The sequence below is a fragment of the Hemicordylus capensis genome, chromosome 4, assembly GCF_027244095.1.
Source record: "Hemicordylus capensis ecotype Gifberg chromosome 4, rHemCap1.1.pri, whole genome shotgun sequence".
NCBI lineage: Eukaryota > Metazoa > Chordata > Lepidosauria > Squamata > Cordylidae > Hemicordylus > Hemicordylus capensis.
Genome location: NC_069660.1, coordinates 315,815,660 through 315,841,509, shown reverse-complemented (window position 1 = coordinate 315,841,509; position 25,850 = coordinate 315,815,660). Strand labels below are relative to the sequence as shown.

At 48.1% G+C, this 25,850-nt stretch overlaps 1 protein-coding gene across 6 annotated transcripts in view; it reads left to right on the top strand.

The window, feature by feature from the left end:
• The window catches only part of TSNARE1 (t-SNARE domain containing 1), a 610,667-nt gene that overhangs the window by 285,875 nt on the left and 298,942 nt on the right, over positions 1-25,850 (top strand). For all 6 annotated transcript variants that reach the window (XM_053249800.1, XM_053249796.1, XM_053249799.1 and 3 more), the window contains exons 6-7: positions 535-609; positions 3,521-3,577. In XM_053249800.1, the coding sequence (XP_053105775.1) occupies positions 535-609; positions 3,521-3,577 (132 nt within the window). The remainder of the gene's footprint in view (positions 1-534; positions 610-3,520; positions 3,578-25,850) is intronic.

Sequence of the window (25,850 nt, the reverse complement as noted above, 5' to 3'; positions counted from 1 at the left end):
ATAGGTGGATTTTGCCACCGTGGTGCCGCAGGGATCGGGCCTCATCCCGGCAGTATACATGCATGTGCAAAACCAGGCTGGGCTTCCTTAGCCCAGTTTTGCACATGTGTGTGAATAGCTTCAATTATCTTCAGAGGCAAGGACACAGTGTGCAGGCTCTCACCAGATGATCTGAATGCATTCAGAAAAGAAGCGGATGAAGTTGGTCCTTAAGATAGCCCGAATACTCCCACCATCTGCATGTCTTCAGTAACCATGCAAATGGCGACATTTCTAGATGAAACGTTAGTCATTCAAAAGCACTTAGTTCCATGAATGGGGAGCAGACCCTGTGCTTTTAATCTAGCACATACTTGTAGTGGTCAGCCATCTGGTTGAACCAATGCACGTTAATTTCAGCTTTATCTGGTGGTTATAGAAAAGATCAACACGTTTTCAGGATTTGCTGAATTTGGATAAGTGATGCTACAAAAGTAATTCCCTGCTACATGCAAATTTTGCTCAGTGGTTGTCTTTTTCTTCTCCTCCATCTAGCAAGAACGACTTCAGTTGGACCGGCTGAAGAACCAGCTTTCTGATGCCATTCAGCGATACGGAACAGTACAAAAGGTAAAGGGGAATTCTGAGGCTGAATCTCAAAGAGGGCTATATCAGGAAAGGGAATGTGGTATGTTTACCTATGATCTAAGGCCCTATGGTGTCTAAGTCATGCCACAGAGGTCCCTCTGCATGAAAAGCAGACACATAAAAAGACGAACAGAGAAAGATTCCAAAGGGCACAAGGAAAGCTGGTCAGTTGATGCCAAAGATCACACTGCAGAGAAAGACAATGTGGTCATTCTCATGACCCCTGGGGCTGGGGGCGGGGGGAAGGCAGGACACTACCGCCCTCCCCCCACACGGCCTTTGCCGCTCCTGGGCTCCATATTGCCATGCATGCCCACACAACTAGCACACGTGTGATCCCGGAACAGCAAGGAGAACCAGGCAAAGCAGGCTGCGTCCTCCAGTATCCCACAATGCACCACACGAGAAACGTGGTGCATTGGGGGATTTCCCACTGCCAGGCTGCTCCTTCCCCCAGCTCTATGGAAGCTCAGGCTGCCAAATGCCCAAGCTTCCCCGCGACTGGGCAGTGAGCTAGGAGGCGCGCGCATGTTCTCCTACCTCACTTTGAGCCTGGGTTTAAAACTGGGGCTACCTGGCGGAGGAGCGCTGGAATCAGGAGCAATTCTGGTGGTTCTCATGACCAGGCCTAACTGGAGTACACCTCTCCTGCTCGGGTAGGGCTGGCTGTGAGAATGACCTCAACGTACACTTTTTCATGTTTCTGAATTACCTCAAATCCTGGTTTGGAATGTTTTTCAGGTCCCCTTTAATATTATTATTGTTGTTGTTGTTGTTTACACAGTCAGACAGGTGTTATTGACTGGTTTGTTTTATCCAGACATTGAGTCCTTCCCAAGGACCTGGGATGCCAGAATTTTATTGTCAATGGTTATAGATATCGTCGCAGAATATAGGCTGTTCCCAGTAAAGCTGCTTTTTGTAATTGGCTGATGGTGATTTCTGTGGCCCCTGTGGTGTTGAGGTGCTCTTCAAGGTCTTTTGGAACTGCACCCAGGGCCCCAATTACCACTGGGATTATTTTGGTCTTCTTCTGCCACAGCCTTTCCATTTCAATTTGTAGATCTTTGTATTTGGTGATTTTTTCTATTTCTTTTTCTTCTATTCTGCTATCCCCTGGTATTGCTATGTCGATTATTTTGACTTGTTTTTCTTTCTTCTCGACTACAGTTATATCTGGTGCATTGTGTGGCAGATGTTTGTCTGTTTGTAGTCGGAAGTCCCATAATATTTTTGCATCTTCATTTCCTACAACTTTTTCAGTTTCATGGTCCCACCAATTTTTGGCAACAGGTAGCTTGTATTTTTTGCCGATGTTCCAGTGTGTCATCCCTGCTACCTTGTCATGCCTTTGTTTGTAGTCAGTCTGTGCGATCTTTTTACAACAGCTGATTAGGTGGTCCACGGTTTCATCTGCTTCTTTACAAAGGCGGCACTTGCTGTTTGTGGTGGATTTTTTTACTTTTGCTCTTATTGCATTTGTGCTTAGTGCCTGTTCTTGTGCAGCCAATATTAAACCCTCTGTTTCTTTCTTCAAGTTGCTATTCTTAAGCCATTGCCAGGTCTTCGATGATGATGATGATGATGATGATGATGATTTCATTTTATATCCCGCTCTTCCTCCAAGGAGCCCAGAGCGGTGTACTACATACTTAAGTTTCTCCTCACAACAACCCTTTGAATTAGGTTAGGCTGAGAGAGAAGTGACTGGCCCAGAGTCACCCAGCAAGTCTCATGGCTGAATGGGGATTGGAACTCGGGTCTCCCCGGTCCTAGTCCAGCACTCTAACCACTACACTATGCTGGCTCTTACTCTTTATCAAATTTTGATAAGGAGTAAGGACATGAGAAAGAGCACTGATTTTATCTGGAGTCTTCCTCAGTGCTTCCGAGGGGTCCTGATTAGAACTGGTTCTACAGGGGACTGCCTTGATTCTGCCCAATTCAAAGCAGTCGCTTCAAATCAGGTCTTCTGACTCAGAACGAAGCATAAGCCCCAGGATTAAGGCTTTATATGCTCCATCAGTTCCTCGGGTCACCTGCCCAGGTGATGTGAGTCAGCTAGAGAGACTTGTAATTCTCCCTTGGCGGCACATCTTGGTAGCACAGATCAGCCGGAAATTCTTTCCACAACCAGATTGTGCAGGAGGTAAGGCGCAAGGGCTGGCTGCAAGAAGTTTTCGTTTGAGTCCCCTGGTGACCATGGTTAAGCATTTTGTATCCCTCAGATCATATTGTTCAATTTCCATTCCTCACAAAATTCATATTATGCTTTAAAGGAAAAAAAAACAAAAACATTCCCCATTACTGTACTGGCAGAATTACATCTGAGGAATGTTGCTATTTCTGTTTCTTCTGACGTGTCCATCCAATACGTCTGCTTTTCTTTCATGTTCTTCCAACTCATCCACACACGTGCACTGATATATCTGGGGATGACAGTTCTGAGACCCCAGTTCCTTTGCAGTAGCTGTTCCTGTTGTTCAGCACATACTCCATCTGAAGCTGTGCATGTGATTTTCTCCCTATATATTTATTTTTAATAAATTACAATGTGCCAAAATTATCAGTTGCATATTTTTTTTTAAACTGAATGGCCTGGTTGCGTCAGGGAACTGTTCTTGAGTGGTAAATTGCTACTTCCCCACACTTGCAGCTGTCACTTTTTAAATGCACACTTTGCTTTTGATAACCCTGTCGTCCTTGAAGTGTATATGACTTCTGATTTCTGCAAGGTCTACCCTTTTCCACCTCTATTTCTAAATCATAGGGTTAGCTTATTCTCCCTCCTCCACTGTATTCTTCTTTTAAATTATTGTGAATGAACACAGTTTCTCATGCATTTCTATTCCTTTCTGACCACTAATACTACTTTCCTGTTTTCTATTGGCAGAAAATTGCAGAGAAGTCCAAAGCTCTGCTTCCCAAGGGACAGAGAAGTAGGAAGCAGGTAAGCGCAGGATTTATTCAGCTTTGGAATATAATAATTACAAGACGATAAGCCAACTTCTAAAATGCTTCTTGACACTACCCACTGGTGTTTTGCATGATGCAGAAAGCATTTGGGGTCTCTTTCTTTCTCTACATCATGAGGCCTTTATCCTCTTCTCCTTGTGCTACTCCACCTAAGGCCTCATGCAGGGATAAGCATTATGGGCTATCCTGGTCCAGAACAGGGTCTGTGACATCATATAGGCTGAGTTTGCACATAATGTAGAACCTGAGGTTCCCCCAGCCTGAGATATGGAGCAAAACCAAAGTTGGTGCTGTGGACGATAACATATCTGAGTTTGTGAGAAGGAGACAAGTTAAGCCAGAGGTATGCCCCCTGGCCAGGCCTCCCAGAGACAGGGCAGCACAAGGCAGGCTTCCCCACATCAACTGTCTTGTAGCCATTGGTCCTGGTGAAAAGGGGGGTAGGCTCACTTGGAATGAACCAGAGGTTTATGAAGAGCATGGATTCAGACATAGGTTGCATTCTCATGTAACACAGAACCATGGGTCCAATGGACATGCAGTTCCACTTGCACCCCTCCCCCTGCTATCTCGTCTGAATTTGGATGTCATAGAGACTTCAGAGATGAGGGGAACTGGATGCCTGGGCTTCCTTCTTGACTGAAGGACCGCTCCGGCAGCCATTAGCCAGAATGAGGGAGGAGCTTCCTCTGGTTGCGAAAGAGCCTGTCTGTGGTGCCACATTTGGACATAAAGCTGGCACTGTAGAACCTGAGGTCTAGGCGGCAAAACTTACTACAGACTGAAGGTACAATTCAGAGTATGGGGAGGGAAACCACGGGTCCATTTCCCAGCAAAACTGTGGTTGCCCACATTCAGATGTACAGAAAATGAAACCAGAGGCTCCTTCACCTCTGGTTTTGTGTTACGTGCAAATGTGGGCATAATGTGCATCTCAGTGGGAGAAGCACATGGCTTATCAAACCCACTTCAGACCTTACACATCTAGGTTTGAGGCCCTGAGTGAACCTCAGTTTCCTGCCTTGGTTTGGGTTCAGACAGTCACAGATAAGTCATTTACCAAATTCCAAGTAGATTCCACATTATGTATACACCTGCCCATAGTCAGGAAAGCATGTGGAAGTATTGTGGGAGGCATTTGTACCAGAGGGCTGAAGGCTCTGTACCACAGGACTGGAAAGTAGCCAGTGTGACTCTAATTTTCAAGAAGGGATCCAGGGGGGATCCAGAAATTACAGGCTGGTCAGCTTAACTTTGGTGCGGAATAAATTGATGGAAAGCATACTCAAGGACAAATTGCTAAGCATATTCTACAATTGTTAAGCATATTGCAGAAGCCATGCTGGTTCTCCTACAACAAGGCCTGTTATTCTATGGGGCTATTCTCACGATTAACAAAAATTGGGCTAGGAGAGCCTAGCCCAATTTTTGTTAATCGTAAGAATCACCGGGCTCATTCTAGAGCGGGTAACCCACTTGAGAAGCCCTGGTCAAAAACCAGGTTTGCGGAGCGAGCGCTCCACGCGGCCCACGAGCTCCCCAGCCCCACCGGCTCTGTCTCAGAGCCGGCGATCGTGTGGGCGGCCGATCCGGCCCCCCTGGGCTCCTTTCCCGCTCGTCTGCGGGGAGAGCGGTCTTAGCCCACTCTCCCCGCAGTTTCAGCCAAAGCTGTTCTCACAGATCGTGAGACCCGCCTCTATGCCTTGTTGACGGAGAACCAGCATGCCTCCTGCAAGGGAAAGTCTTGCCTCACTAACCTTTTGGAGTTCTTTGAGAGTGTCAACAGGCATGTGGATAAAAGTGATCCAGTTGACATAGTATATTTGGACTTCCAAAAAGCTTTTGATAAAGTTTCCAGCCAAGGCTCTTGAGTAAACTTAGCAGTCATGGGATAAGGGGACAGGTTCATGTGTTGATTGGTAATTGGGTGAAGGACAGGAAACAGAGAGTAGGAATAAATGGACAGTTTTCACAATGAAGGTATGTAGGAAGTGGGGTCCCCCAGGGATCGGTACTGGGACCAGTGCTCTTTAACTTGCTCATAAATGATCTATAAGTTGGGATGACCAGCAAACTGGCCAAATTTGCAGATGACACAAAACTATTTAGGGTAATGAAATCCAAAATGGATTGTGAGGAACTCCAAAAAGATCTCTCCAAACTGGGGGACTGGGTGACAAAATGGCAAATGCAGTTCAATGTAAGCAAGTGCAAGGTAATGCACCCTGGGGCAAAAAACACCAACTTCAAATATACACTGATGGAATATGAGCTGTTGGTGACTGACCAGGAGAGCGATCTCAGGGTCATGGTCATGATCTCAGGGTCATGGATCTCAGGGTCATGGCTCACTGAAAGTGTCATCTCAGTGCGTGGCAGCTGTAAACAAAAGCTAATCCCGTGCTAGGAATCATTAGGAGGGTGACTGAAAATAAAAATGCTAATATTATAATGCCCTTATACAAATCTATGGTGCGGTCACATCTGGAGTACTGTGTACAACTATCTTATGGTCACCGTATCTTAAAAAGGATATTGTAGAACTAGAAAAGGTGCAGAAGAGGGCAACCAAAATGATCAAGGACATGGAGCACCTTCCTTATGAGGCTAGGCTACAGCATCTGGTGCTCTTTACCTTGGAAAAGAGGCGACTAAGGGGAGGCAAGAGCGAAGTGTATAAAATTATGCTTGCAGTGGAGAGGGTAGACCGAGAGAAATTTTTCTCCCTCTCTCACAACACTAGAACCAGGGGTCACCCCATGAAACTGAAGGTTTGGAAATTTAGGACCAACAAGCAGAAGTACTTTTTCACACAGCACATAATTAATCTATGGAATTCCTTGCCATGGGATGTGGTGATGGCCACCAGCTTGGATGGCTTTAAAAGGGTCTAAGACAGATTCATGGAGGGCAGGGCTATCAATGGCTGCTAGTCTGGTGGCTGTGGGCCACCTCCAGCCTCAGAGGCAGGATGCCTCTCAATACCAGTTGCAGGGGAGTAACAGCAGGAGAGTGGGCGTGCATATACCTCTTGCCTGTGGGCTCCACAGAAGCATCTGGTGGGCCAGTGTGTGAAACAGGATGTTAGACTAGATGGGCCTTGGGCCTGATCCAGCAGGGCTGTTCTTATGTTCTTATTTGTAGGGATAAGAAATATGATTATGCATACATGCAGAATGACTGCGGTTTGTAGTGAGATAATCCATGTAAGTCACAATTCAGGCCTGATGAAATTGTGTCAGCCCTGCAGACACACTTTAGCTCTGCACTCTTCCATTTGTTCTGCCCTTTAAACATGTGGTGATTCTCTTTATTTAGCAGGGGGAGAGTAACTGGCCCTCTCCTGGTCAGTCACTGACAGCTCAGACCCCGTCAGCTTAGACCCCTGCTAACTTGGCAAAGAGGCACCTTTTAACGTGGTGATTCTCTTTATTTAGCAGGGGGAGAGTAACTGGCCCTATCCACCCCAAGAACAACACCCCTCCAGCATCTGTTCCTGGTGTCTGTCTTACGTTTCTTTTTAGATGGTGAGCCCTTTGGGGACAGGGAGCCATCTTATTTATTTATTTGTTGTTTCTTTATGTAAACTGCTTTGGAAACATTTGTTGAAAAGCGGTATATAAATATTTGTTGTTGTTGTTCTGTTTGAGTTGAGTGACATGGAAGACAGAAACAAAATAGTTGGCGAGACTGCACTATTTACCTATAGCTTTCTCGGAGTGTGTGTGTGTGTGTGTGCGTGTGTGTGCATGTGTGAACACTTTCTGCTTGATTTTAAGCCTGCAACTCTCCTCTAGTCTTCCAGACAGGATGGGTTACAAATTAAAACACCAGATTGTGTTGTTGTTGTTATTGTTGTTTGCTGTTGTTAGTAAAAGCCACTTATAACTCCAGCAAACTAACTCCAAATAAAAGCCAGTCTCCAATAAGTTATTTTTCGTAATGGAGCTGCCGGTCTTGAGCACTTTCTTGAACCCTTTGCTTATGAAAGCTGACTTTTCATGGCATATGAAGGGTGACTTCTAGGGGCCACCCACATGTCTGGGTGGGCGGGGGTGAAGGCTGGTCCAACTCACTCCCCCCCCCCCAGATGAGCACTTCATTGTTGCTGTGAGTGTGAACCATGCTCCCAGATGATCCACACGCAGCACGTGGAGCAGCGTGGAGCTCCGGAGGCTGGGATGATGCACTGATATCCCACAATGCACTGCGTGACATGCATGGTACATTGGGGGAGTGGCACTCTAGGCATGTGAATGAAGCCCCAGCGAACACACTCAAATCTTTGACCCTGGCCCAAAGCCGGTTTACAAACCTGGGCTAGGCAGGGGGCCCCACCATGATCGGGCACGATTCCAGTGGTGCTCACACTCAGACTAACCCAGGCTGGGCATCCCTAGCCTAGGTTAGAGTGCACTTGAGAACAGACTCCTAGGGGCTATTCTGACGATCGGCAAAAATAGGGCTAGGAGAGCCTAGCCCAATTTTTGTTGATTGTAAGAACCACCGGGCTCGGCTGCAAGCCTGGTGGTTCTTGAGTGGTTAACCCGCTAAAGTACCCTCCCCCTTAGCCCGGGTTTGCGGAGCAAGCGCCCCGCAAACCCGGGCTATCTGATCATGAGTAACCACAGTGTGGCACTGCACCGTGGCTACTCACGAGGAGACCCCCAGGGGGGAGGCGAAAAGCCGTCTCCTGGCTCCGGGGGTCTCACCAGCATGTGCTAGAGCTTGTGGGGGCCAATCGTCCCCCGCTCCCCCCAGCCCCCGTGGGATCCGTCACGGAGCCGGCAATCGTGTGGGAAGCTGATGCGGCCGCCCAGGGCTCCCTCCCCACTCACTCGAAGTAACCGGGTCTTACCGATCGTGAGACCCGGCTCCTAGACTAGCAAAGTGCTTGCTGGGTTTTTTTGGTTTTTTAAATGCAGTAGTACAAGGCTGCTGCACTAGCTCTAGCATGAAGTTTGGAGCTTGCACTCGAGATTAGTGTTGCATTCGTGAAAATCTGTTTGTGCTAACATAGCAAAGTGTGCCGCCTGTGATCTCATATGTTTTGTAGGGAATTTTTGCACGATAGTATAAGCGTGTCAGAGCACCACTCTGAAAATCCTTGTGATTTAGTTATGTGATTCTTTTGCACTTCGTGCTTCCGTTAGTCTGGAAGTCAGCCCACCTGATTGGTTGTTATTTTGACAGCTTTTACTTGCCCAAGAGGAACTAGCTAGTGGAGCTCTTCTCACGATCACTGAGAAGAGCTCCAGGGCGGTCTGACACACGATCTGATAAATGAGGTTAAGGGAGTGCTTGCTCCTTTAACCTCATTTTAGAGGGAGGCTACTTAGGTGGGTTTGCCACTGTGTATCCACCGGGAGAAGGCCTGATCCCAAAGGTTCACACATGTATGCCAAACTGGGCTGGGCTCCCTTAGCTCAGTTTTGCACGTGTGTGTGAATAGCTTCATAGTCTGTTTGAAAGCCCATCTTAAATATCGTGAGGAGAATCCAGACTGGGAGGTGGCTCTCACGATCAGTGAGAACTGCTTTTGCCAATACTGCAGGAAGGGCGGGCTAAGCCCGCTCTCCCCGCAGACGACCGGGCAGGGATCGCTGCAGGAGCCCTGAGTGGCTGTATCAGCCACCTAGACGATTTCTGGCTCCATGATGGAGCTGGCGGGGGCTGGGGAGCTCGGGGGCTACACGGCCCCCGGAAGCCCCAGTATGCCCTGTGCAAGCACGCAGGGCATACTGGGGAGACCCTTGGAGCCAGGAGGCGGCTTTTTGCCTCCCCTCCGGGGGTCTACTTGCAAGTAGCTGTGGCGTGGAAGAACTCCGTCTGGATCTCGCCCTGTTTTATAGCTGCTTTGCTCATACACACAAGGAAATCTTATGTCATCATGTCTGGTGGTGACTCAGAGGCGGGCCTTCTCCGTAGCTGCTCCTGAGCTGTGGAATGCACTCCCAGCAGAAATCCGTAATTTGAATTCATTATTGGTTTTCGAGAGAGCCCTTAAAACCCATTTGTTTGGCCTGGCCTTCCAGAGTTTTAAAACTGATGTCAATGTTTTAATTATTAATTGGTTTTATGTTGTTTTTATAGTTTTTGTTTTTAACTGTTAATTGATTTCAATTGTTTTTATTTTAATGTTAATCGCCCTGAGCCATTTTTGGAAGGGCAATATATAAATCGAATGAATGAATGAATAAATAAATAAATATTTAACTCAAAGGTTATTCAGCAACAACTCCATTTTTCTCTTTCTCTTTTCCCTTCCTTTTCTTTTCTGACCCCTCCCTCACACTCTCTATGGTCTCCCCCTTGGGACAAATGTCCAGACAAACAAACAAACAAACAAACTGCAAAAGATTACTGGATAGAATACAACATGCCCCATGTAGTTAGCAGAGGGAGAAAGAGAAGATGTGGATTGGGAAATGTGGTGTCCCAATCCCACTTCTGTGGAGATAATTTGGGAGTGGAGGCCACTTTAAGGAGAGGATGAAGGGAAGGGAAGAAGCAAGACTTTTCACACCTACACAAATGATTTTTGAAGCCCCAGTGGAGAGAAAAAGCTTTTTAAATGTTCTGAGATGTGTTTTTAAAGGGAAGATGAGCAGATTGGGGTTCATCAGTCTTCCCTCTCACCCACTGTCCTGTATAAGTGCTTCCTGCCCTCACGTCACTATGGGAACTCCATGTATGATCCCCGCCACATGTTAAGTCATCTGAGGAGGTCCATCTCCAGTTTCCGCCAGTACATCTGGTAGTTACTCGGAACTGAACCTTCTCTGTAGCGGCTCCTGGGCTGTGGAATGCACTCCTGGCAGAAATCCGTAGCTTGGGTTCAGTGTGTGCCTTCAAGAGAGTCCTTATAACCTGTTTGTTTGGTCTGGCCTTCCAGGGCTTTTAAACTGTTTTAAACTGTTTTTAATTGTTTAGTGGTTTTAAACGGTTCTTAAATCAGTTTTTGTATTGATTGTTTTTAAATGATCAATTCATGGGTTTTGCTGTTGTGCACTGCCCGGAGCCTTTTGGATGGGGTGGTCTGCAAACACAATTAATTAATTAGTTAATTAATTAATAATGTGACTAGTCCCACCTTAAAGCTGGTGCCCAAAAGACTGCATTCTAGTTCTAACTAAAGCATGTTCATTGAGAGAGGACTTCAGCTGGGTGCATTTGTGGTTTGACATACATGTCTCCTCACATAAGTAGGTGCCTTATTTAGACCATTGGTCCATCGAGCTCAGTATTGTCTACAGTGACGGGCAAGGGCTCTCCAAGGCTTCAGGCAGGAATCTTTCTAAGTCCCACCTGGAGATGCCAGGAATTGAACCTGGAAACTTCTGTGTTCAAAGCAAATGCTCTATCTGAGCGCCAGTCTTATCCCCTAAGCCATCTATTATTGCTTCTTGATCTCACTATTGTCTCTCCTTCTTCTATAAAGCCAAATTTAAAAAGGAAACTGAGAGTATAAAACTTATTCTGCTATTAATGCAGCACTACTATTGGTTTAATTCTGTCCCTTGTACAGCGGTCAGACAATTCACAAAGCAAGGCTCCCAGAGGGATCTGGGATGCGTACAGCGTATTCCCTCCCACCCTACTTCTAGATTTTAGTCCTACAATATATTATTATTAGGTATTAACTGAGAACATTGAAGTTGGTGCTGCAGTTGCAGAGGTGCTCTCAAGGGTATGATTTTTCTCATTCCCTTTAATTCGATATGATGGCTTGATCGTTCAGTTTTAAGGGTCACTAAATAGTTTCCTTAGAATCACAAAAAGGCTAATGAATCTCTCTTTAAATAAAATGTGTGGGGTTTCCACCCCACCATCTATATTTTTTTCTATTTTTTTCTCTCTTGCCTTTATTTGCTTCAGTTGAATTCAACCATTCTCATCTTTGTTGGCAAAGATGAAACTTGAATCTTTTGGGGGGTTTCAAGTTCCCTCCCTGGCTTCTCGAAGATAGGGCTGAGAGATTCCTGCCTGCAACGTTAGAGAAGCCCCTGCCAGTCTGTGTAGACAATACTGAGCTAGATGGACCAATGGGCTGACTCAGTGAAGCTATTCAGACGAGCAGAAAACAGGGTTACCTCCTGAAAGCAGATAGAACTCTATTTTTACCTCATAGCAAACAGAAGGGCATATGCTGCAGACCCAGCACGGAGTGTGAGTGACAGACGATTAACATTTTAAGGTATGCCAGCCACAAGTAGCATTGTTGGTCCTCCAACCCTGCCCCTCGCAACAGCAGTTCCCTGAGTGGACGGGGCAAGCACGTGACCCAAGGAGACCACTCAGAGGGCTCCAAGCTGCAGTCCCTCTTTGCTGCTCCCTGATTGGTAGCCTCAGTTAATCCTTCCCTGGCAACTGCAGCACTGTCAAAGGCACTGAACTCCGTCCCCATGCCCAAAACTCCCTGCTCACAACAAGGCAGGAGAGAGAAGAGAGCAGCTGCAGCTGCCAGCAAAGGAACAGCCAACATGAACACACACAAACCCCAACACACACACCCCAGATCCAGGAGGGACACAGCAGATGCCCCCTGGAGCAGTTGCCAGATGCCGGTGAGAGCAATCGGCCCCCACAACTAGCCCAGGCACTAAGCTGGTGGCAAGGGTGATGAGATGTGTCTCCTACCACCCCTGTCCAGTTGCCCCCCTGATCACAGTGTGCACCTGCCCTCCTTGCCACATGTGCCACCACCCCCTTCACTCTTGCTGTGGCAGCCCCCATCGCCCCATCTCACCGTACAACGGCATGGTTTGGGAAGGCAGAAGGGGGAACCTGCCTTGCCCCCTCACCCTCCCCGCAGCTGTGGCCTCCGTGGACCCCCCATCCCACTGTATAGTGTGTGTAGACAGTAAGAACCCCCCCACTTGCCCCCCCACTGCCGCCGTAGCCAAGTGGTGACTCTGCCTCCCCATCAATCTGCCACTGCCACTCCCTGGCAGCCTCCCAAATAACAGAGAAGTCAATCTGCAACCCATTTTGGTCCTCTGCGCGTGCACAGAGGCCACTCACATTACCAGGCGAGTGGGTTGGGGAAGCCCAGCCTGCATTAGGCTGTGCATTAGAACCACCAAGATTGGACCCGATCCCCAATCTCTGTGGGGTAGTGCCACCTAGCTCCGCTTTGTAGCCCAGCTTATCACCTGGGTTAAGGGCACAACCTCAACGGAGTGGGCAATCTGGTCCAGTGATGTCTGCTGTAACTGCTTGTGGTTTCCCTGAGGTATGGGCAGAAGTCTATCCCAGTGCAGTTACTTTCACCTGAAGATGCCCAGTACTTAAACATGGATATGTTGAAGATCCATCCATATTGCAGCTAAGGATGCTTCTGAATTCCCCATCTTCCAAGTCCAACCCTCCACAGACATGCTTTTAGTAGTTCTGGTTTACCTTGTGTAACTGGGATTAGCACCACAGCACCGCCGGGATTCATGCAGATTGTGGCGGTCCTCATGGGCAGACAGGTCCAGTATCACTGCTGGAGTGCATATATGCCTTGCCCGGACAAAAACTGACCACCTCCCCGCACCGGGAAAGGGAGGTGATCAGCTTGCCTTGAATGTTTTTAGCCCTATTCAGACGCTATGAGGCTGTTCACATGAGCAGCCCTACCCAGGCTTGGGCCAGGGTAGGGCTGCTCATGTGAAAAGCCAGGATCATGGCCAATCCCAGTGCTATCCTTCCTGGTAGCTCAGGAATTTCCCCTGAGCTCTTACCCATGTAGAAGGGTGCGTGCACAGCCTTCTACTGAGGATCTGAGTTGTGTGCATGCTGCAAAGGACGTGCATGGACAGCAGCTGTGTTCCACACTAAAGCAGTGTCGGCACTTGTATGGGGAGGGAACAGTCTTTGCCAAGTCCCCCTCCCCTCTGCAGTGCTCTGTGCCACCTGAAAATATGTCTCGAAGAGGCACTCAGCCTATTAATGGGGCTCATAGTTTGAATGTGTGTGTTACTGATTTAAGTAAAAATCCTGGATACCATAAAGCGTGCACCGAGAGTCTTTTGGCCACTCCAAGAATGATTAAAACCATGATGAGCATCGGGAATGATTAAATAGCAAATGCAATTGCCCAAGCAGCCTCCACATAGCTGGAAGGAGGGGACAGGGCTCCCACAGCAAAAGGTGTGCCTGTGAAGGAGGATGGAGCCTGAGCACCTTCCATTTTAGGAGCTGAGCACTCCCTTGCCCACCAGGGGGAATTGGGTTCCGTCTCTATGGGATGAGCCAACGTCACTCCCACAGGAACTGTTCCGTGTGCAGGAAGCTGGTGTTTTGAAAAGCCTGTGATTCATGCTGCCAAATGAAAGCATTTTTGGTGGGGCGGGGTCGTGGTGGCGGCTAGATGATTAGGAGGCCTCTCAGGCCCTATGATCTCGTCCGTTGCCTTGCTCTCTCCAAGCTCCCTTTTCAAAGGCTTTAAATCAAGCCTCGTCCCCTGCCAAAAAGGTCACACGGTTACTGGAGAAATAAATGGGAGCCGTCATCCAGCTTGTCATCTCATTTCGATGTGAAATGCAGCATTATTTTAATACCCGCAGAGATGGATTATTGAAAGGGAGGGAAATTGTATTCTTCTAAACCCTCTTAGGCGGCAGCATTTATAACATGATTAAAAGTGAGTGTCGCCAGTGCTGGCTCCCTCTCTGCTCCCCCTTGCTCAGTTCCTGCGCTCGGAAGAATGTTGCTGAACTCCTGATGCTACTGGAATAGTAAGGAAACGCCTTCTGCCTACTGATAGACCCTTAGTAAGGAGCACAAACGGAAGAAGATGCCGGTGCCATATTTCTGTGCTCCGTTCCATTTGTGGGTTGTTTGTTGTCATGCTACAAGCGGGTGAGGTCAGCAACTCCTGGAATGAATACTTTCAATACTGATAATAATTTCCCCATAGGTATGTTGGGGTTCTTTCTCTAGGGCATGACTGAACTGTCTGGAATAGGTCCAGAGATGGCAACTGAAACAAGGAGATTATTTTTGGGATGCTCTTGAGGGTGACTAAACTCTTCTTGGGACCTGTTATCTCCACAGAAATGACTGTCTAGCCCTGTTCAGATGTTATTGATCACCAGGGTGCTCACAATTACAGGAGCAGAAGCAGGGAGGAAGTCCCTCACTGAAACTGTCACTCACCCCGTCTTGGTGGGCACTCAACAAGTGCTGAACGTGAGATCCGGCTTGTGCAGCAGATTGGGGAGAGCGGGCTAAGCCCACTCTCCCCGCAGACGATCAGGGAGGGAGCCCTGGGCAGCCAGATCGGCTGCCCACATGATTGCCAGTTCCGTGACGGAGCTGGCGGAGTGGCCCCCGGAAGCTCCGGCATACCCTGCAGGGTCTGCGGGTGAGACCCCTGGCGCCGGGAGGCGGCTTTTCACCTCCCCTCCTGGGATCTCCTCATGAGTAGCCACGGCACGGAGCTGCACCACGGCTACTCACAATAATAAAAAATGGGTTTGCAGAGCACTCGCTCCGCAAACCCAGTTTCAGGGGAGGGGTACTTAGGTGGGTTAACCACCTGCGAGCCACTGGGCTTGCCTGGGAGCCCCATGGCTCCCATGATTAGGCAAAATTGAGCTAGGCTCCCTAGCCCGATTTTGCCTGATCATGGGAATAGCCCCAACATCATGCTGCTATAAGCACCGTAACCGTGATGGCTGGTGGTTCTGTGAGCACCCACCTCGGGCAATCCAGGCTGCTCCTCACAGAAGCACCAGCCATCATGGTTAGGGAGTTTCCCCTTCAGACAAACAGCACTGTAACTGCGAGAGCCTGACAGGAGGAGGTGAGTGACAGCTCCGGGGTAGGATTTCCTCCCCACTACTGCTCCGGTAACTGTGAATGCCCCAGTGCTCAGTAGCATCTGAATAGGGCTGCTGTTTGCCAAGCAAACTCCAATAGTTTGGCCAGTCTTAGCTAGGACTGATGCAAGTCAATCAATATAGATATCGGCCACATTAGCATGTAACAGGGGACTGGAGTTACCCTCAGTTTCCTTACCGTTATGTCCGAACCCAACCAGCTTAGTCCCATCCGTAGCACGACCCAAGGTTGCACTGATGAACCTTTGGTCTGAACCCTTGGTTTGTAGGGAGGTTTCACTGCTCCAAACCAAGGGTCCAGGGAGCCTCCTTTTCATCCAAATGCAGCACTGGAGGCTGCATTTGGCCAGACTGGAGTTAAGGGAAGAAGCTGCTCCCTCTCTCCCTCCCTGATTACCTGTGTGGGCTGTCCCTCAAGCAAGAAGGAAGTCTACACAGCCAGTTCCCCTGCATCTCTGCAATCTTGCTGACTGCAGAGAGGACACTCTCCTGAATGTCTGAATGCGGACGGGAGAGTGGGGTGGGTGGGTGCAAAAGCATGGGTCCATTGGATGGGCGTTTCCGCATTACATGCTAATGTGACCGTTGTTTGTGTTCTGTCCGATAGCCATGACTTGAAGAAGTCTGTCTTCCTTGATGATCCCACCTCCCAGGGTCCACTGAGAAGGAGGTAGTTAGGAGGTAATTGCACCCACAGTGACCCACCCCAGGCATCTTGCCCTTTTCTTGGAGATCTGCTAGGCCAGAACTTAGGGGGGAAGTTTGGAAGAACTTCCTAATGGTAAGAGCTATTCAACAGTGGTGGTCTCTCCTCTGCTGGTGGCTTTCAAACAGCGGCTGCATAGCCATCAGTCAGGGATCCTGTAGCCAATTTTTCTACTGAGCAGGGGGTTGGACGGAGACCTCTCTCAATTCGAAGTTCTCTTGCCTCTCATGTTGGTGTCTAGAAAGTGCTCAGGCTTCCTTCATGTTTCTAGATGTCTGGAGGTGTTTGTGGGTCTACCCTTTTCACTTTTTGCCCTGGGTTACAGGACTTGCTCCGGTTGTTCACTTTGCTTCGTTCATCCCTGCTTTCCTCCTCCCCAGCCAACCACCCCCCATCGCTAGCCCAGGCTTGCCACAACGATTTCAAGTTTGCACTGAAGATTCCTCTTTAATCACCATTTAACTTGCTAAAATACAATTTCACCAGAGGTAAAGTTCTCCCCCCCCCCGCCACCCACAACTCCCTTGACATCGTTTGAATTCCAATTAATTGTAGCCAAGAGGAGAAGAGCAAATATCCATTTCAAAAGGGAAGCAATATTCTCCTTTGAGATAGGGCCTCCATGTGCGTGCAGGCGGGGAGGAAATACTCCTAGTAAGTACTCCGAGCAGAAAGATGGGCCAAGCTGCAGCGGTGTGCCTTCTTCTTTTGCGCTCTGTTACTTGGGATGTTGGGCACGGGCCTTTGGCACAAGTGCAGTGTGGGAAATAGGTTGTTCCTTACTTCTATGGAAGGGGTGATACAGCAGACATGTGGGTCAGACAAACAGTCATATTTTGATATCCTGCTTGCGTGGCCAGACAGAAACAGCAGCTCAGGAAAGTTATTATTATATACTGCCTCAAAATTCCTGTAGTGAGAGGTGGTATATAAATATAAAAATCAATAAATAACATGTATGTATGTATGTATGTATGTCAATGGTGAGAAGAGCTGGTCTGGTGGTAACAAGCATGATTTGTCCCCTTAGCTAAGCAGGGTCCACCCTGGTTGCATATGAAAGGGAGACTTGATGCATGAGCACAGTAAGATATTCCCCTCAAGGGATGGGGCTGCTCTGGGAGGAGCAGAAGGTTTCAAGTTCCCTCCCTGGCAGCATCTCCAAGAGAGGGCTGGGAGAGATTCCTGCCTGCAACCTTGGAGAAGCTGCTGCCAGTCTGTGTAGACAATACTGAGCTAGATGGACCAAGGGTCTGACTCAGTATAAGGCAGCTTCTTATGTTGCTATGTTCATGGTGCAGCCAAATCACAGGTCCCTGCCCTGAGGAGCTTCCAGCCTAAACACAAAAATGGGAAGACAATAGATAGAAAAGAGTTGGGGGTAAACACAAAGGAGATGTATTCCATTCAGTTGCATGAACTCAGGTTCAGAAGGGCAGGGATTCCAAACACTGGGTCTCCAGATGTTGTTAGTTGGCCATTGTCACTAGGGATGATGGGTATTGTAGTCCAGCAGCATCTGGGAACTGAAGTCTGGGAAGACCTGCAGTAGAGGATAGGGGCTGGGAGGGCGTGCTAAAGGCTGCTAAAGAAGGAGAGAGTTAACACTGAATGCGTGTTCTGGGACTGGGAGGGAATCTGAGGCACAGAGGGCAGCAAGAGAGATATGGTGGAATACCTTTAGGAGGGCTGAAACCCTTGGAGAGTTGCGGGTGGTGGCAGTGGAGCATTTAGGCATGGACCACAGGGTGGGGGTCCATGGCCTCTTGGCGCCCCCCAAATGCTCTATGGGGCCTCCCCAGGGCCCCAATGCCCCACCGCTGCTGCCCGGCCCCTGCCGCTCTTTCCCTTCCGCAGCCGCTTGCTGCTACTTCCCCCTCTTCAGCGCCGGGGTGGAGGGGTGGGGGGGGGAGAGGAGCAGGCCACCACCCCCTGGTGGCAGGGGCGGGCACAAGCAGCACTGAATAGGATGTTGACAACTCTTTTGAAGGAGGAAGTGGAAGGTTAGTTGGATTGTGATGAATCTCGTGCAGGACCCATAGACAATGTGTGGAAGCGAAGTAGCCAGACAGCCCATGCAGGAGTTGAGGAACAGGCAGGGGATTGTGGGAAGAAGGAGAAAAGGAGGCAGAAGGGTGCTTTCCAGGTTAAACCCTACCACAGTGTTACTACAGCTCTTCCTGTGTTGTGACACCACAGTCCCTGAGATGACAGCAAGGTGCCATTCACCTTTCTGGTGCTTTATTTCGGATTTTATCTTTCTGTTAACAGTGCTACGATGTTGTGGGGAAATGGCGGAATTTTCCATTGTAGGAGTTCGAGATTCCGGGGATCGTTTTCAGTGCGATCCTGTCAAGCAGAAGCATTTTACCCCTGTGGTAGTGGGTAATCGGGAAAGTGCCCAGGGCAGGAACCTTGTTTGTACGGTTGGAAGTCTCCCCGCAAATATTCCATGTGAACAGCTTCATTACTGCTGCCGTGTGGGGGAAGCAGCTCCTAAGGTGGGCCTTCCGGGCCAGTGCCGGATCCCTGGGAGGTCCCCATTGTGCAAGCTTCTCACCCGTCCACCACCATTTTGAAAAGGAGCAATTGCCTCCGTGGGGCATCTGGAGGACCAGGTACTTTGCCTCTTCATTGCTTGCCTCACTCACTATTGACAATTTACTGAATCACACTAACCTGCCCCTCAAATTCCCTGAGCCATTTTTGGAAGGGTGGTATAGAAATCAATCAAATCAAAAAATAAAATAAAATAAAATAAAATAAATTAGTCTCTGGAGCTCTGTGTTCCGCTTTGCTTGCATTTCCATTCTCTTTCCCAACAGCCCCCTCTTTCTTTCCTTCCATGTTGGGACTCTGCCGAAGATAAGGCTGTGGAACAAAGAACAATTAAAACAATTTTGTGACATATGTTCCCCCCCCCACCCACGCGCTTCTTTTTTTTTATTGCACACAATGCAATCTCTTCCATTTCTGCCCATAACCATCCTATTAATGCTTAAATTGCTCTTATTGACATAATGATACCTTTTTTGTGAAGCTAACAATGTAAATATGCTTGAGGAACAGCCAGGGAGTGGAGATAAGAATATTCCAACGCCCAGGGGATGCGCACGAGACGGGGAGTAATAGGAGCGCATTATGCATTTTGCTCATCAACAATTTTTCAATAAAAGAAGATTTCAAAACTGAAACAGCTTTCAGCATATTAAACCTGGGGCCGGGAAACAAATTGGAAATAGCAGACACACTATCCTTGGTGGTTTCAAATTAGGGATGTTTTCTGTGGCAATCAGCTATATGAAACTTGGTTTGATTAGTGAGGAGCGGCGGGGTGGGGGGGGCGCTGATGATGCCCTAAAATACTTTCCTAAGAGAGACTCTGGCAGCTAATTATACTAGAACCGTGTACTTGTGTTAGGAAAGGACAATCACTTGGAGCAGCAGCATACGTTTCAGGAAGGGCATTCTGCACAGGGCATAATTCAGGGGCGACCCTTCCATGAGGCAGGGTGAGGTGGTCACCTCGCGCCCAGGTTTGAGGGGGGATGCAAGGGCCAGGCCCCACTCCACGGGGTTCCTTGCCACCTGCAGCTCCCACCCTTCCTCTCCACACTACGCAATACTGTTCATTTCTCCCTTCTTGCTCCACAGGGGCATGCCTCTTCTTTCCCCTCTTCCCCTGATGTGAGCTAGACTACCCCTGCCGTCACTGCCTGGCTCGGTAGCATCATCTGAGAGTCTTTGCATGTGGCACCACTGTTGTCTTGGCCACCTGGCCTGCGAATGCTGAGCACCTGCCTGTAGGTAGGTGGACGAATCATATTGCCCTTTGCCTCAGACAGCCAGATGCCTTGAGTCCCCAATGCATACACAGGACCCTTAAATGCTCGTGTAATATTTTGACAGCATGCCAACTATCTTTACCTTATTCCCTCTTTCCAATGCAAAATGAAATCACAGTTCTTTGGGAACTAGGAGGTATGCCCAATGTCTCTACTCTTGAACCATGGCCAATATCCTACTGCTATGCTTGTGTGAGGATGTTGCACTAGCACACATCTGCTGCACTCACTAGTTGCACTCAGTCTGGAGCTTGCATTCCAGACCAGTGCTGTGTTAGTGCAAACGTGTCTGCATTCGCACAACAAGATGTACAGCCAGTGGCATGCCTCCAATGTTTTGCAGGGAACTTTAGTGTGAGAGCGCAGTTTCAAAAATCCTCGTGATTTAGCATGGCTGCATGACCGGCTTGCACTAGTGGAACTTCGTTCGTTGCCCAAGTGCAGGGATAGTCAGGATGTTGGCCTGTCTCTGGAAGAGTTTTCCCAACCCCTTTGAAAGCTTATTGCAAGAAGGTGAAGGGGAAACACATATGTGCTTCTTTTTAAAAAAACCCAAAAAACACCAACCCAGTCCACTTTGTTTTTCAAAGAGAAATGAAGCAGAATTAAGATGACTCAACACTCTTAAGCCCGATCTGTGGTTCTAGGTGGAGAGCAATGTATAGTTGAACTAGTGTTATGATTTTGAATGGGAACAATATATGGCCATATCTGGCTCAGATTTTGAATGCTTTGTATGAGCAAGTCATATCTCTACTCTCATGGAAAAAGGAGCCAAATATGTATGGCCCTGTTGGGCAAGTCAAGAGCATCCATTGAACTAAATGGGATGGGGCCATAGCTCAGTGGGTAGAACATCTGCTTTGTATGCAGAAGGTCCCTGGTTCAGTCCCTGGCAGCATCTCCTCTTGGTAGGGCTCAGGGAGACTCCTGCCTGAAACCTTGGAGAGCTGCTGGTGGTCAGTGTAGAAGATACTGAGCTAAATCGACCAAGCGTCTGATGCTGTATAAGGCAGCTTCATCAGGACCCCTTTTTGGCCCTGCTAATATCATCCAGTACATAATAGCAATAGCAATAGCACTTACATTTATATACCGCTCTATAGCCGGAGCTCTCTAAGCGGTTTACAATGATTTTAGCATATTGCCCCCAACATTCTGGGTACTCATTTTACCGACCTCGGAAGGATGGAAGGCTGAGTCAACCTTGAGCCCCTGGTCAGGATAGAACTTGTAACCTTCTGGTTACAGGGCGGCAGTTTTACCACTGCGCCACCAGGGGCACAAAAGAACAGCCCTGCTGGGTCAGATCCAAGGAAGTCCATCTAGTCCAGCATCCTGTTTCACACAGTGGCCCACCAGATGCTGCTGGAAGCCTACAGGCAGGAGTTGAGGGCATCACCCCTCTCCTCCTGCTCTTACTCCCCTGCAACTGTAAAGGTGCCGCTTCTCTTCCCTCCTCTCACAAGTTCTGTTTCTAATGAAATGTTTATTCGGAGGATGATATCTCCATTCAGGGACAGAGATAATTCACGCAAGCAATCAGCCCTAGGTTAACTAGAGAATGAAAGAGTCACAGTTTCAGATACAGAGGTAGCTCTCCACCATCCATCAAATAATCAATTACGATGTCCATTAGTCCCCTTTAACCACACATTAGAAGAATCCGCCAGGCACTCTAATGTCCAGGTCATCACCCCTGAGGATGAGCAGAGACGGGAAGAATCTATCAACATTTTGAGGCCCTGTGATTTTGGAGTCAGCAAACAGACATCACCAATTGCTTCTTGTCTTTCATGGTTATCTCTGAAGTGTCTGAACTGGTGGCATCTCAGCAGTGCCCTCCACTCAAACTGACCCCCTGTCTAGTTTGAATATGTTAGGGACGTGTCTGGCGTGCACTTACATCTCAAGTGAAAATGAAAGTTCCTTCTGTTGGAATCAGAACTGTGGTGACTGTGGGAGGACATTGTATAAAAGGCCATTCTCTTAAGGCCAGAACGTTCTGGAAGGGGAAACTGCTCTTTTTTAAAAAGCAAAATTATGGAATATTGGTTACAATGCCATTCATATTATCAATGTTCTGATCCACTTGGCAGCCATGGTCCGTTACTGATTATCAGTTGGTGAATAGCATATGTATTTATAAATATTTATCAAGGGGTGTGTCCCTTGCCTTTCTTGTTATTCATAGAACCAAGGTAGCTAACAACATAAAATAAAAAATGCAGTCTTAAAACATATGTATGAAAAACATCAGAGCAATAGATAAAAACAGAGCACCATTCAAGAAACATTCAGATAAATTTAATTAAAGATCCAACCCAATACCTGCAGAAATCAATACACTTTCACAAGCCAGAAAACCAGTGGAAAACAGTGCGTGTGAGCATGTGTACACATTTCCCAAGGCAGAGAGTTCCAAGGTCACACAATGCATAATCAACTTGTGGAATTCTCTGCCACAAGATGTGGTGACAGCCAACAACCTGGATGGCTTTAAGAAGGATTTGGATAACTTCATGGAGGAGAGGTCTATCAAGGGCTACTAGTCGGAGGGCTATAGGCCACCTCTAACCTCAAAGGCAGGATGCCTCTGAGTACCAGTTGCAGGGAAGTAACAGCAGGAGAGAGGGCATGCCCTCAACTCTTGCCTATGGCTTCCAGCGGCATCTGGTGGGCCACTGTGCGAAACAGGATGCTGGACGAGATGGGCATTCTTGGGCCTGATCCATCAGGGCTCTTCTTAAGTTCTTATGTTCTTAAGGTCTGAGCACTGTAGTTGCCAGGCTGTCTCCAGCATCTCATAATGCCCACCTTCAATCTAAGCCAGAAAAAACTCACTCCCTACTTTATTTACCCCACCCACCCACCCACACACACACACACACACACAGCAGCAGCAGCCAGGTCGCTCCCTGGAGATCTCGACCTCTGATCCTCCCTCCCCCCTCCCTCCCTGTAACATCTGCATCCCAGGAGCCTGGGAAACATAGTTCATCTGGTTTATCTCCCCAGTAGTCATAGTAACCATGCATCTCAGTGATCTTCACTCTTCTTCAAGTGGGGGACACTTTGCATTTAAAAAGCCTTCAGTAGGAGAGCCATTTCCCACTCTGTGCTGACCTCCGCTCCACACTGTGCTTTTCTCAGTGCTGGAAGGGCCCGGTCAGAGAGACAGAGCCCTTTCTCAAGAGCTCTAGGAGAAAAGCACTGGGAAGGGCTATCCTTCCCAGCATGCCATGCACAACATCCAAGATGGTGCTGAGGCTCAAGAGGGCTTCATTTATCTTAAAAGAGCCCACCAGCAATGGGCAAAATGTGGCACTGCGCGGTGGGCATGGTCATCTCCGCATGGGGACTATGGAGAGTATTCTGCTTTGCCGCAAGCGGAATACAGCGGACCACAGGCCCAATAAACCATAGTCATGGAACCGTACTTGGGGTTGGTGGGGGATGCTCCTGGCCCCTGGGCCTTACAGTGAAGAACTCTGATGTATTTGTTCAGTATCTCCTTGCACCCTGGGCCAAACTGGAACTTTTGTTGTTGCTGCAGGGGTGTGTGTGTGTATGTGACCATAAGACATCTAGTTGCCAGTTCAGGCAGGATATCAAAAGAAATCAAGACTGAGGAGAGGGGAGGGGAGTTATGCCAGAAAACCAGAGTTTGGAGACATAAGAAAAGAAAATGAAGGTACCACGTTGATGCAGCCTTGGGATGAGGACTTGGCTGAGGAATGACTGCACTCTATAAATACCTCCAAGGTGACAATAGACATGAAGAATGGGTAATTTATTTACACTTCGGGGTGACATGATATCAGTCAATGTGGCCAAAGGCAAAGGGTGGAACCATTTAGAGAGGATGCAGGCTAACATTTAGCATTAGAAGATGTGGGGTCTGGATCTCCCATGGGGCACGATCAAGGAGCACAATCTCTGCCAAAGTTCCATAGTGGAGCCTATTGGTAGGAATAAGGTCAGTTTAATATCCCTGTGTCTATGAAATATAAGCCAATTGTGATTTCAAATTATCTGTAGAGCCCCTGATGCCAAGAAATAAACTCTTATTTCAGTGTTTCCCAAGAGAGCATTTAGATTACAGACAACTATACTGCGGTACAACTTCCAAGCGGGATAATCAATATGAATTAAATGCTGGACACATTTTTCAAAGTCAGAAAGTGAATCTTGAAGCTCCTCCATCGTCTCTAGCTTTAAGTAATGTGGCTGAAAAAGTTTTTTAAAAGTAACAATATTACCGTGTAAGGGGGGGAGTGGGATGGCCTCCTCCCTCAGAAGGGTTTATGTTTTCGATGGTTTATTCTGATATGCTACTTTAACCAATGGTGCCAAGAATCATAAGTGGGAAGGGAAGGAGTTGGGAATTGATACTCTTGAAGTGCATTCTGAATCAAGTCCATCCCCGGTTAGGCCTTGCCTTGAAACAGGCTCACCCAGAGCCTCCAAGAGGATTTATGGGACTTGGGGCAAGTGTGGTGTTGGGGGCCCTTTAAAAGGACTCCTGCATGTGTGTACAAAGTCGGGGAACCACAGATGTTTAAACTGGTATGCCTCAAGCAATCTCTACTGATAGAACATTCATGCAGATGAATCTGAACAGTCTGAAGCTCTGAGCTGGAAGGACGCTGGAGGTGATTCCGATCACTCCCTCAAACTCACAACAGTCTAATATTTAATTTATCATGGTTGGGTTGGGGTCTGCATTCTGCAGTTCAATAAGGTTGTCCTCGTGACCAGCTCTACCCAAGGTAGGGTAGCCCTACCTGAGTAGAGCTGGTCATGAGAAGCACTAGGATCGGTCCTGATCCTGATGATCTGTTACTCGGTAGCCTGTTTTGTTAACCTGGGCTAATCGTGGGTAGAAGGTCACAAGAGCGGCCTACTATTCCACCCCCCTCCCATCATATGAACGCTTGGTCTGCCTGCAGCCCGAGTGACCACAAAGCCAGGCTGCAAGAGTGCTTAGCAGTGGGGAAATCCCACAATGCACCAAACTGCTGGAGCAGTGCATTGTGGGATGCTGGAGGACATCCTCCTCTAGCTCCTGCCAGGAGCCTCCTGGTGCTGCCGCTCACGGCCCTGTTGCTTGTGTGGGTGCACAAGTGATGGAGCCCTGATCGGACTTCAGAACATGTGAGGGGAAGAAAGGTATGCTCCTTTTCCCCACACAGCCCTCGCTGGTCCCTGCAGACTGAGTCCATCTAGTCCAACTTAGTGCCATCTTATACTCTAACAAACTATTTCCTCTTCTTTAAAAATTAAAACCTTGAACAAAATACTAAGAATTATGTTGAACAATGTGGCAGGACTGGGGCAGAGGACACATAGGACCTGAGGCAGGGGCCGCTTAATTTGTGGGGCCCAAATTGCCCCAGTTGCCCCACCCTCTGGGCTGCCCAGGGCTCACTTTCCTAGGCACATCCAGACTAGCATTGTCCTAGAGCAAGTAACTAAGATGCTGCTCCCACACAAGGTCGTGTAACCAAACTGAGAGGATCTTGCTCTTTTCAGCCCACTTGTGCAAGTGTTGTGTTTGCACAACCAAAACATATAGAACAACCCTGCTGGATCAAGCCATTGATAGAACTCTCCTCCATGAAGTTATCCAAGCCCCTCTTCAAGCCATCCAGGTTGTTGGGTTTGCCATATTGTTCCCAGAAGAGCATCTTGTGGCAGAGAATTCCCAGAGGAACATCTTGTGGCAGAGAATTCCCAGAGGAACATCTTGTGGCCATATTGTTCCCAGAGGAACATCTTGTGGCCATATTGTTCCCAGAGGAACATCTTGTGGCAGAGAATTCCACAAGTTGATTATGCATGGAGCCACACACATAATTGTGG